This window comes from Pagrus major, chromosome 7, assembly GCF_040436345.1.
Source record: "Pagrus major chromosome 7, Pma_NU_1.0".
In the NCBI taxonomy this organism is placed as follows: Eukaryota; Metazoa; Chordata; class Actinopteri; order Spariformes; family Sparidae; genus Pagrus; species Pagrus major.
The window spans coordinates 31,666,589-31,679,540 of NC_133221.1; the positions used below are offsets into that span (position 1 = coordinate 31,666,589).

Consider the following 12,952-nt stretch of genomic DNA (forward strand, 5'->3'; position numbering starts at 1 on the left):
ACCCACCGCCAAACTGGTCATGCTGGATGATGTTCCAGGCAGCATAACCTTCAACACGGCGTCTCCAGACTCTTGCACACCTGTCACATGTGCTCAGTGTGAACCTGTTCTCATCTGTAAAGAGAACGGGAGGCCGATGGCAGACCTGCCAATTCTGATGTTCTCTCGTAAATGCCAATTGAGCTGCACGGTGCTGGGCTGTGAGCACAGGTCCCACTAGAAAACGTTTTGCCCTCATGGAGTCTGCTTTTGGCAGTTTGGTCAGAAACATGCACACCAGTAGCCTGCTGGCGGTCATTTTGTAGAGCACTTGCAGCGATCCTTCTGTTCCTCCTCGCACAAAGGAGCAGATACTGGTCCTGCTGCTGGGTTGATGCCCTTCTACGGCCCTGTCCACCTCTCCTCATGTAACGGCCGGTCTCCAGGTATCTCCTCCATGCTCTTGAGACTGTGCTGGGAGACACAGCAAACCTTCTTGCGACCGCATGTATGGATGTGCCAACCTGGAGGAGCTGGACTACCTGTTCAACCTGATTGGACTGTAGGTACCATCTCATGCTACCAGTAGTGACAAGGACACTAGCAGAACACAAAACTAGAGAAGAATCAGTCAGGAAGGATAAGGAGAGAGCAACCGTCTGTGGTTGAAGAAGTCTCTCGGATGAGAGGTGAAACATCTTTGGGAAACTGAAACACGTCCAGTTGCCTACAATATAGCACTTAGTATTACCATGACTTGGATGACTGAGAACCTTCATCAGTACGCCCAATATTTGGCTAAATGTCCCTTGGCCATTTTCACCCCAGTTAGACTTTTTTGATAGCCATCCACAAGCTTCTGGCAGGCCTCTCGCTGAAATTTCAACCACTCCTCTTAACAGATTTGGTGAAATTCAGCTGAATTTGTTCATAGCTTCCTGTCATTAACTTGTTTTTTCAGCAAAGTCCACATGTTCTCAATCACGTTCAAGTCAGGATTTTAGGAAGGCCATTCCAAAACTTTAATTCTAGCCTAATTAGGCCATTCCTTTAACACTTTTGATGCGTGTTTGGGATCATTGTCTTGTTGGAACACCCAAATGTGTGAATGGAAAAGCCAACAGGGGTGTGACGGTCTGATGGTGTTCATAGTCTGACAACTAAACAAATCCTTCACTCATCAGGTAAGAGAGAAATGTCCCACACTTCAACCCGCAAAGCGACGCTACAGGACCAAACAACAGTAATGTGGTAGCAGGTCGTGTCTTCAGCATCTCACATGAGGAAAAAAATACAGCATCCATACTTGGAAAAGCCTGTGTCATCCTGTCTGTCCTACTGACTCTTCGTCACATTCCTATCTGTCCCCCGCTAGAGAGCCAGGCGAGTCTCGCTGTTGAATTGGCGGTGATTATGTGGCGTGATTTAGAGCAAAAAAGTTTAACTGACTATGTCTTTGTCGCCATCCATTACTGTGCTGTTGTAGTTACTGTCTCTCAACTTGTATTGTCGGTTGTGTTCCCTTGTGTTGTGTTTTTTTGGCCTTTTATGGCTTTATTGATAGGGCAGCTTCAGAGAGATGACAGGAAACAGGGTGAGAGAGGGGGGGTGACATGCAGCAAAGGGTCCAGGCCAGACTCGAACCCTGGGCCACTGCAGCGAGGGCAAAGCCTCTGCACATGGGACGCCCGCTCAACCAACTGAGCTAATGGGCGCCCTACAACTGACATTTCTTTGTATACATTGACGATAAATACACTGTAGAATCAGTTTGACATCAGGGCACTGTAAATACATGCACTTTTTTTGTTGCCATACTGGTTTTTCTTTTGCCATGTAAATTTGATGTATATTCATACTTGAATCAAACCGGCATTCTTTACCTACTCTGGCGGAGTCACAACGCACGGGCCATGGAGTGATACCCCCACACTAGCCCTTTTCACACAGAGATTCCGCATTATCACCGCAACGAAGGCTCACCTTTACGCTGCTTTTGGTTGTTCACACTGAAGAAGCCGCTCCAGTGTGTTATTTCATACAGCATGCTGGTGTTGCAGAGCCAAAAGAGACATGATTGCACGCGTCATAACGTTGTATCTGCCGACTATTTATAATCATATAGATGCTGTTATAATGTGTTGTGAATGAGATTCTGACCCACCATATATCGTGGAATATGACAAAAGTTGCGTCTTTTGCTCTAAATTACATAATAACATAAGCAATCGGTAAATAGCGGGTGCTGTGTGGCTCTCACTCGCGAGGAGGGATGCTGTTTTCTAGTGGTGTAACGATATCGACCTGGATTGATATATCGATTCAATGATCAATGATCCAATACATCAATGCAAAGTGAACACATCAATTCATATTGCTGCGATCATTAAGATATGACTTTATTTTGAAATTCCCATTTCCATCTATGTGCAACTCCTTTCTAAACAGTCGTTTCTTTTTATTCAAAAGAATAGATTGTTTTCCATTTAAATGGAACCATTGATAAAGTAATATTTCCCTGAAGAGTTTAGTAATACAATTTTCAAATCATATCTTAGTTGCTTTTTGTGAGTTGATATAAATGTAACTTATTGTGTTAAATGGTTACATGATATCATCTCATATCGATCGCAGGCCCCTGTATTGAATCAAATTGAAATTGAAATTGTGGCGGATATCTGCAAATATCGTATTGTTGTCCAAAGAATCAATATAATATTGTACCATGATAAACTTGGGATGTACATCCCTACTGTTTTCTGGGGGAAAAGTTCATTGAAGTCTCGGGTTGACTGTCGCAGTGATTTCTTTTCAACCAAGTTGCCAGAGACAGTAACTACAACAACACAATAGTGGAAGGCGCAAAGACATGGTGTGTTAAAGTTTTTTGCTCAGAATCGCGTCACAAAATTTCAGCTGCGTGAGCCACCTGGCTCTGCTGCCGGGGATAGATGCTGTTTGGGCAGAAATATGACAAAGAGTCGGTAGGACAGACAGGATGACAAAAAAATGTACTTTAAGTGTACTTTTAAATGTTGGTTGTGTCCCCTCTGTGGCATTAAACCATGCTAAATAGAGTGGTGTAGGGATGACAAATTTTTGTAGTGTCCCAGAAAGTTGGCATCTAGGGCGATCCAGGGCGATGCCAACTTTATGGGATACCCTACAAAAATTTGTCTGTAAATACATGCGCTTTAAATGCATTTACAGTGCCCTGAAGTCAAACTGATTCTACAGTGTATTTATCCTCAATGTGCACAAAGAAATGTCGGTTGTGTTCCCTCTGTAGCATTAAACCATGTTAAATAGAGTGGTGTAGGGATGACGAATTTTTGTAGGGTATCCCAGAAAGTTGGCATCGCCCTGGTTCCCAGTACAAAAGGGCTATGGGATTCTTGAATTGGATTTTGGAATATCGCCGAAAATAAACTCTGTGGCAAACACATGTTTATGATACCAACACATTTTGTTCAGCAAGATAATCTTCATAGATGAACACCACTTTTGTGGTTCACTGAAGTCTTGTGAAGTCTCACAATAATGGAGGGAGACGAAGGCATAGTGAGTTAAAGTTTTTTGCCCTAAATTGCGTCACATAATCACCGCCAATTCAACTGCGGGACTTGCCCGGCTCTGCTACCGGGGACAGACGCTGTTTTTTGGGCAGAAATGTGATGAAGAGTCAGTAGGATAGACAGGATGACATAGGCTTTTCCACGTATGGATGTAGTGATTGATTTTTTTTCCTCATATAAGTTGCCAAAGACACTACCGGTTACCACATTACTGTTGTTTGGTCCTGTAATGTTGCTTTGTGGGTTTAATGTGGGACATTTCTCTTTTATTTGATGAGTGAAAGATCTGTTTATTTGTCAGACCGTGAACACCATCAGACTGATACACCCCTGTTACGCGCTGCCGGCTTTTCCATTCACACAGACGCCGTCTCGCCTGTGCTGTGGCTCTGATACTACCTCTGGAGGCGGATCAGAGCCAGAGGGAAACTGTTACCCCTCTCCGCATCTGTAACTTTCACAGATGGCGAGGCAAGTATCGGTGCATGATTACCGCATTGAAAGGGCAGTGTGAGTGGGGCTACAAAGTAAGCGCTTTATAAGTAAATTGTTGGACATTTAATGATGTATTTATTGTCATAGAACAAAACGTGTAAATATCTGAAGCCTGTGGTGACCACAGACCTAATTTTCAAGCATTTAACCGAAAACCAACTTTAAAAAAACGCACAGAATTTAAGAGGATGGAACCGGACGTAGAAAAATGCTAACTGATTTTGGGGTTTTAGGACTACCAACTTCACCACTCTATAGCATGCCCGACTACTGACCTGTTCTACTCTGCCTCTGATCATCTGCCATTGCTCTGCCGGTGAAGCATACTGGTCCTACAGTGATCTTCCGCATCCACAGATAAAAAATAAATTTTAAAAATGTGTTTTAAAACAGGCGCACTTAGCCAAGGGTTCATGACTGGCATTCTTAGGTTTGTTCCCGAAAACTCAATGATTAAAATAATCTGTCAATAAGATCCCAAGTCGACACACTATAGTTCTTTTACCGGTGTCACTGTAGACAGGAGCAACAGCTTGGCAGGCTGTAAACGTTACAAACCAAGTCTAGATGATAACAAAACAAAAGTGTGACTGAAGTGGAGAAGGGTGATAGAAACAGAAGGCAATGTGAGACGGGACCAGTCTGTCAGTTGCTCCAATGATGATGACTCTAATGGCGTTTTTCCATTACATCTGCCAGCCGAGCTCTACTCGATTTGACACGGTGCGGCAGCTTGGCACGGCAGGGATTTGCATTTCTACCACAACTGAGCTACCTGCTTGAAGGTATGTCTTAAACTAATGAAGTGCTTGTCCCAATCCCCACAGTACTATCGAAGAATAATTGCTAACAAAGTGATACCACTAACTCAATTAAAAACCTGTTTCATTTTCTGTAACTTCTTCATAATAAAAGCCCCCTCTTATTTGGTCATTTAAAAGCTTTTCTAATGATGCAGTAGGGCTGTGCAATTAATCGAATTTTGATCGTGATTTCGATTTTTGGATCAAACGATCTCCAAACTAATATAATCGAATTGAAACAATTTATTTGGCAGTAGGCCTAGAGATTTTCTGAAAGAGACGTGCATGCACAATTCAGTCCCTCCCCCAAAGCATTCAACGCGGCCCTGCTGACTGGCACTCACTCAAGTTACGTTTTTCTCTAAATTACATTATTACACTATCGCCATCAGTCAACAGGATGCTGTCTGACTGTCACTCACGGGGAGGGATGCTGTTTTATGGAGTTCACTGAAGTCTCGGTCGGGAGGGCTGACCTTCGCGGTGATTTTTTTCACCGCGACAAACACTTGGCGAGTATTAGTTTTTTGCCGGGGACAGACGCTCTTTTTCGGGCAGAATTGTGACGAAGAGTCGGTTGGACAGACACTTCTCCACTTTCAACTGCAGTATTTTTTTCCTCATATAAGTTGCCAAAGACACTACCAGTTACTACGTTACTGTTGTTTGGTCCTGTAACGTTGCTTTGAGAGACATTTCTCTTTATTTTGTTGAGTGAAGGATCTGTTTAGTTATTAGACAGTGAACACCATCAGATCGACACATGCTCGCTCCGCGCCGCTGGCTGGTTCGGTTCGCAAATACTACGCCTCTGATACTACCTCCGGAGGTGCATCAGAGGCGCAGTGAAATTTCACCCCTCGCAAAGACAAGGCCACAACCCCCACAGCATCAACGCAGAGTCAGACATCGATCTCAGACACACTGTATAATGTGACTCCTTATCCGTCAAATTCGGATAGGCACAAGAAAATAACAGCTGCCATTGGATACTTTTTAGCTAACGATATGTACCCTATCGTTTGTCTTATTTGATTTTCTAAGTATATTTATTTTATTCATTAAATGTTTTATAGAAATTGCAGAACTGTTGGATACATATTTGTACATTATTTTCGATTTGAACATTTTGTATTTTTCAATTTGAACATTTTGTGTATTTTTTTGAGAGAAATGCTGAATAAATGCATCATGTTTCCAACCTCAAAAATAACCGTTTAAATAAACGTGATTTCAATATTGACCAAAATAATCGTGATTATGATTTTTTCTATAATTGAGCAGCCCTATGATGCAGCATTATAAGGAGCATTGCATTTACACCAGCAGTAACTAAACACAACTCCCAAAACAGCTGAAATCAAACACGATGAAACAGTAAAACACAGCAGATGTTTGAAAGTATAAACAGGCGGGAGAAACTAAAGAGATTCAGTGAAAAGCTACTTAAGGACTGAGAGCTGAACACACTGACTTGTAAAAACGTCTTTCTCTCAGGTTTTCTGCACAAACATTAGCTGAGTATCAGTAGCAGTCGTGAGACATCACTGCAGCGTGCTTGGAGCTGGGGCGGGCACAGCTTGGCCCTAAACCGGAGCAGGTCCACCGCGTGCGTGGCATGGCTCAAATCTGCGCAGTAAAACTGGTGATGGAAAAGCAAAGCAGCGCGGCTTGGTTTGAGTCGGCGCAGTCAAAAGTGCTGGTGGAAAAACACCACTGTTGGCTAAACTACCTGGAACCAGACAGACTCTTCTACTGCCGTCGTCCTACTACTACCATCATCCTATGATCGACTCTTCGCTGTCAGCAGCCCCGCAGGAGATTTGCTTCGTGCTGTGCTGAAAACCGAACTGTGAGCAAACAAACTTATACCCAATTTTAGTTCAACTTTGGCCTAATCGAAAACTCCCAACTTCAGCTTACCTTTTTATGTTGCATAAGGTTTTGGTCTTCGTTTCAACCACATGCAGAGATCTGCAAGCAAGGCTCGAGCAGAGGGTCTTCATTTTGTGCACAAGTAGGCTTCAACTTTTATTTCTAATATCTAAAAAGCTAACTATTAAGTCACATAGCATTTCATTATGACATCAATGTAGTTACAAATGCAAGCGCTTTGTCCAAATTCCAAGTACTTTTCAAACCTTGAAAACACCACATTAAATCGTAGCATTTTCAGGTATTTCCAGCACCCATACAAACCCTGTGCTTACTAGGGGTGCAACGATACAGTTAGCCCATGGTTCGATATGTACCTCTGTTTTTGGATCATGATTTTGGTTCGGTTCAGAACGCATTGTGAGGAGAAAAAAAAGCTACAAAATTACTATTCCAAATTCTCTCTTTATTTAGCTTATTAGCAACAACAATAATTGTTTTACATTACTTGTGTATTGTAAAATGTCAGATAAATAAACTTGTATAAAAGTACTGGTATAATAAAAAGGAAAATAATTTCAAAAGTAAAAGTGCACTTTCGTCCTTGACAGCTCACAGCTGGTAGCCCATGTATAAATCTGAGAAATATAAATTCAAAAATAGCTTGTGCTAAGCCTATTTTACATAAACATAATTGATTGTATACAAGATGAAGAAGAAGTGCAATATCAGTTATCCATCTATTCCTGTGTTCCATTTTGATTTTCTTTCATTCAACACAAGGCTGTATTACTTTGCAACGGAGACGCCTGGACAACTCTACATCAGACAAACTTCCAACAGTGATAGCTAAATGGCTGGCTACAGCTTGCAGGCCGATTAACATTGTTTAGTTAACCTTTACAAGTGTAAGGTTGGACACTACATTATGTTAGTATTACTAAGGAATGTTACATTCAGGTCAATATGCCCATCTGTTGTTGCTTGTATGGTTTGAGTTTGCCATGTTATGCTTTCAGCATATTTTTTGAGCATGCAGTATCTTTGAGGTTATTCTGGAGAATATTCTGGACAGTATCTGTCATTGTTTTGGATTGTTGCAATAATACTTAACATACATTTGCATAAAGCAAGCATATTTGTCCACTCCCATGTTGATAAGAGTATTAGAAACTTGAAAAAAATATCCCTTTAAGCTACATTTAGAACAGATAAAAAAAATGTGCGATTAATCTCGAGTTAACTTTGGATAATTGTGCAAATTAATCACGATTAAATATTTTAAATCAATTGACAGCCCTAGTTTTAAGTGTTTCCACTCGTGTAGGCGGCTAGAGTCACACTGTGCTAGCAGTACCTTTTCTGTCCACTGTTTTATACATTTGCATACTTACAGTAACTGTCTATTACTCTCAGGAAGGGGGAATTATCTGGTTACACACCAACCTGCTCTCACTACAGGACACACTGACAGAGCCAATTTGGCAAGAAACGCATGGAAAGAAGTAACGCAAAACTTAACCACAAAACCAAATATCCGCACACTGGGTCTCATTCATGAAACGTTAGTAAATGTGTGCGTAGATTTGCACATAAAAGCCTACGCTACTAAAAACCTACTCCGGATTCATGAACACCGCGGGAAACTCAGATCTGATCGTAAACACGTGTGTATGATCGTGAATGCCAATCCATCGTAAAGTGACAGCGCGCTCCCGGTAATCAGCTATTAGCATAAATCCCCGCCCATGAATTGCCAATGACCACCATATAAGGAGGTGTAGCTGCATCCAGTCGACCTGTCAGTCATGGCGCAAACGAAGAAAGGGAGAGAAAGAAAAAAGAACTTTGCGGAAGCGGAGATAGAAATACTTTTGGGTGAAGTGGAATTAAGAAAAAAAAAATTATTTTCATCTGTTAGCAGTGGTGTGACAGGGACAGGCAAAGCGAAGGCCTGGAGGGAGGTGACAGATGCCGTCAATATTGTCTCTGTAGTCCAAAGAACCATGTCCGAGGTGAAGCGTAAATGGTTTGACATGAAACTGGAGGCAAAGAAACGCATAACCTCACACAAAAGAAATATATCAGCCACAGGAGGAGGAGGCTCACAGTCGCAGCTATCAACTGCAGACGAGCGCATCGCGGGGATAATTGGGGAGACCTCTCTGTCAGGAATTATACCTGGCGGAGACAGCGACATGCCTCCACTGGAGCCTATATTTTTATTATCATCATTCAACATGCAGAAAGAACGTGTAATCTATTGAGTGGATTTACATAGATAATTCACAATCACGAACCTAATCTGGATCTTACACCTGCCAATTGCCAACTACTTTAACTAAATGTGTTATATTTTTATCATATGTTTAGGCTATATCACGTGTTTCAAAGGCATCTGCGTATTGTGTACATAACAGAGCGCAATATGAATTTAAATTGTAATTTCCAATAGTGACAAGCATTATTTATGTGCATTCTTAAATTTACACAAGCACTACGCGTGGTCAGCAGCATGTGTAGATTTTGTTAGTAGCTACGAAAAGATCGGAGCTACTAAAATATTGATGAATGCGAGATGCACGTAAATTTCCGTCTGCGAACAGTTTACACACAAATTCGTTCTGCTCACGTTTCATGAATGAGACCCACTGTGCGTATTAAACTGTGGATGGTGTATTTTTTGGTTCAATATTGTATTGAGGTTCATGGCACCCTTAGTGATTACCGTGTTCTCATGTGATGAGAAAGTGACAGCTGGTGGTGGTAATGGTAATACACATTGAATACTTTGGTCAGACTACATACCTTTCAAAGGGCAGATACTGACACTGATTATTAGAAATCAAGACATTTGAAATCCGACATTTGAGACTGATATTCATTTGCAGTAAAAATGAATTTTTTTTTGTCTAAATTTCGAACAACCGTTAATGACATAAACCTAAGTACAATTAATAAAGTACTGTGCTTATTTGTGAGGTACTTTACTTGAGTATTTGTTTTCTTCTGCTATTTTATATTTTGTCTCCACTACATTTATTTGATAAATGTAGTTACTAGTTACTTTCCAGCTTCAGATTATTCAGTGTTTATAAGCTGTTAATTGTGACAAGTTACCAATCAGATATTGTTGTGGGCAGAATATTGTGTGAGAGGATGTTGCATCAGAGCCAAAGTAGCACATTGTTAAATTGGTTTACTTTATCAGCAATATCAGCAACAGAAAAATCACAGATACCAATAATCAGAAAATGCTTAATATTGGACGTGATAACCTGCCTGTGCCAATAATCAGTTTACCCCTACTTTACACACTACATGACTGATCAGCGATAGTGGTTTATACATTACAAGACCACACATGTGAGATGTGACACAGGAATGACGGGGCCCAGGCAGTCCAAGTTGTTGGTGCACTACTTGGCAGAAAAAAAACAAGAAAGAAAAGAAAAGAATGTGTGAGAGGCTGGATTATGATGCGAGGACAGCAAGGATTATTTTTGCACTGAAAACTGCCTGCTCATATTGTGGTTCAGCAAGGACAACACAGTATCAACTACTGAAGAGCTTGTGTTTATGCAGTCTGATAGAACTATTGGCTATTACTTGGCTTGCTCCATACAAATGGATGCATGATGAGGCTGGGTTCAGAGAGTGTCTGCTCTCATTGGTTGTAGCTCGTTCCTGGCTCACCAACCCGTCAGCAACTCAGTAGGTGCCGGCAGGCTCCCGGACCGCATCTTTGAGCAGTTCACACATGGCAGTCGTTTCACAGTTTGCCTCTGATCTGGGGCTTTTTGTTAGCAGTCTTCAAAAACGGCAAGTGGAAAATCTTAACCTTGAGCTGGTTTGCCAACCGCCACAGAAGAAGAGAGTGATGACAAAAAATTTAGGAGAGTGAAATTGTAAATACAAAGCAGGAGGTACCAAAGCTTCCATTTTATAAGAATGTTTTACGGTTTCAAGTCTTTTGTTTTTAATTCAATTTTTATCTCATGCGAGGCAGTTGTTTTTATTGTTCATCAGATGAAAGAAGGAAATAATAAATTGTAATGAAGCATAGTGCTGTTATTTTAAACCATGTTTTAATTTAATTTATAGAACAGTGATATATATACTGTTACTGTGGTACAAAATGTGACATGTAACGTGATAGAAGATTTTGGCAGTATAGCCCATATCTAAATTGTACCCTGCTAATACTCGGTGAATGTAGTTTTCTGTTCAACTGGGGGGTGGGGGGGGGGGTTAGATTTCACTGTGGTTTTCTGTGCTTGCTCGTTTTATATACCCACTGCATCAATAGGACGCTAGGGCCTATCCAGCCAAAACAGACCCATGTAGCTGGTGATCCTCACAGTGAGGATGAAAACTACACACTGCTTTAGCACAATTCTACGCAATCATCAATGTACTAGTCCAACGTGTAGCTATCTGCCCAGTAGTCAGTGTGCTTTTTATGTAATTACATACAGTTAAGTAGATATGAACCCCCCCCCCCCCCCAGCTCACCAGTGTTCAACCTTAGTCTTTCAACTGTTTCATCAGATTATACTTCTTTTTGTAAATATTAATGTTGATTCTCGTTGATCTTCGGACAGGGAGTGGTTGAATTAACGAACGTTAACACGACTTCTATTATTTTCCTGCACCATTCCGTTGTAATGTGGATTCAAAGGACAGCTAATTTAGTGGATACCGTTAGCTATTAGCTTTGCTAATGTTAGCGTGCATTGTGGTCAACAACATTAGCTACTATTACACCACGTTGACCGTACATTAACGTTACGAGTTTAACAAGGTCAACTTTTACTAACTGGTTTGTGCACAAAAGGTGGGTAAACGTATCGTACCGCCAGCGTATCTTTTAAGTCAATTACTTAGGTTGCTCGGATGGTAGTTAGCGTGTGGCTAGCTAGCTTGCTGCCTAGCAAACAAAGAGCTTAAAATACGAAAGGTGGATGTTAGCTGCTAGCCAATGTTAGCATGTTGCGTTGCGTAGCTCTTTATGTCAGCAGCCAGAAATACATGCAGCACTTGTACAATGTGCTCCCCAGTTACATTTACACCAAACAACCTGCTTGCTGGCTAGATTAGCACTGCTAGGTTATAGCTAGCTGATATAGCAGATTTCAGGCTGTGGTCGCGAGGGGAATGTCCAAACACAACAACACAATTGGATTCATCATCAACCATTAATTCACACATAATGTACACAGCTAGTTAAACGCTTAGAAGATACTATTTACCATGCGAGCAGCCTCAGCCCAGGTCCGCTCCTTCTTTCTCTTTTGTTTGTCCTTCATTTCCTCTGCGCTGGTGTCTGCTGTGTCTCAACCTCAATACGATGGCGATTTAGCTGCTTAGCAAACGGGCTAACTACGATCCAGGTTAACTATGTAGGGACCCAAAACAAAACGTTCCTCTTAGCTCGGGACGATGCACTGGTGCCTGCTAGTATCTGATGGTTGTCGCTATTGTTTTCAGTGCCTTGTCTAAACTAGCTCAACACACATCGTCTCTCGGTGGCATAGAAGCAATGTCAGTGCAGGGATAGCTGTGGTGTTGATGGTGGTGCTGCTGCTGCTGCTGCAGGACAAGCCTCTATGGAATGCAACAACCAGGTCAAAGGTCAAACACTCCGCAGGAATGCAACAAAACAGCGTCCTGCCCTCCGCATGCAAACACTATAGTTGAACACATGCTGCATACAAATACTTATATTTGATATCATAATGGCACAGTTTGGACTGATCTTTCCCCTCTCCACCACACAGATATATATTAACCACATACTATGTAACAATTGAGTCCACATCAGGCTCATTTAGAATCCTATGATATTTTCACTATTAGGTCTTTAAATCACAGAACAAACACCCAGACTGTTGTAATCAGGTAGGACACAAAAAAGGTTTGCAGCAAGGATGTAGCATGGGAGTACCTCATCAGGACAGTGTATGTACACCATTCTCTGGCTGAAGGATGCTCCTCAGTGCCTTATCTGTTGCTACATTATTATTATTATTATTATTATTATTATTATTATTATTATTATTATTATTATTATTATTATTATTATTATTATATACTTGTGGTATCTATCCATACAGAGTTTTGGTTGTATTTGTCCACATTGAAGGAAAAGCTGTCTGAGACCTCTGCCTCTATCCCAAATGAGAACTGTTGACAGCAAAGTCTGAATTTTTAAACCTCCAGTAC

At 41.3% G+C, this 12,952-nt stretch overlaps 1 protein-coding gene across 1 annotated transcript in view; it reads right to left on the reverse strand.

Annotated features, from left to right (window-relative positions):
* asxl1 (ASXL transcriptional regulator 1) overlaps window positions 1-12,315 on the reverse strand; it is a 30,549-nt gene extending 18,234 nt beyond the window's left edge. Inside the window, exon 1 of the mRNA XM_073469985.1 lies at window positions 11,980-12,315. Coding sequence (XP_073326086.1) covers window positions 11,980-12,036 — 57 coding nt within the window. The 5' untranslated portion in view covers window positions 12,037-12,315. The remainder of the gene's footprint in view (window positions 1-11,979) is intronic.
* Between the last annotated feature and the right edge of the window lie 637 nt (window positions 12,316-12,952).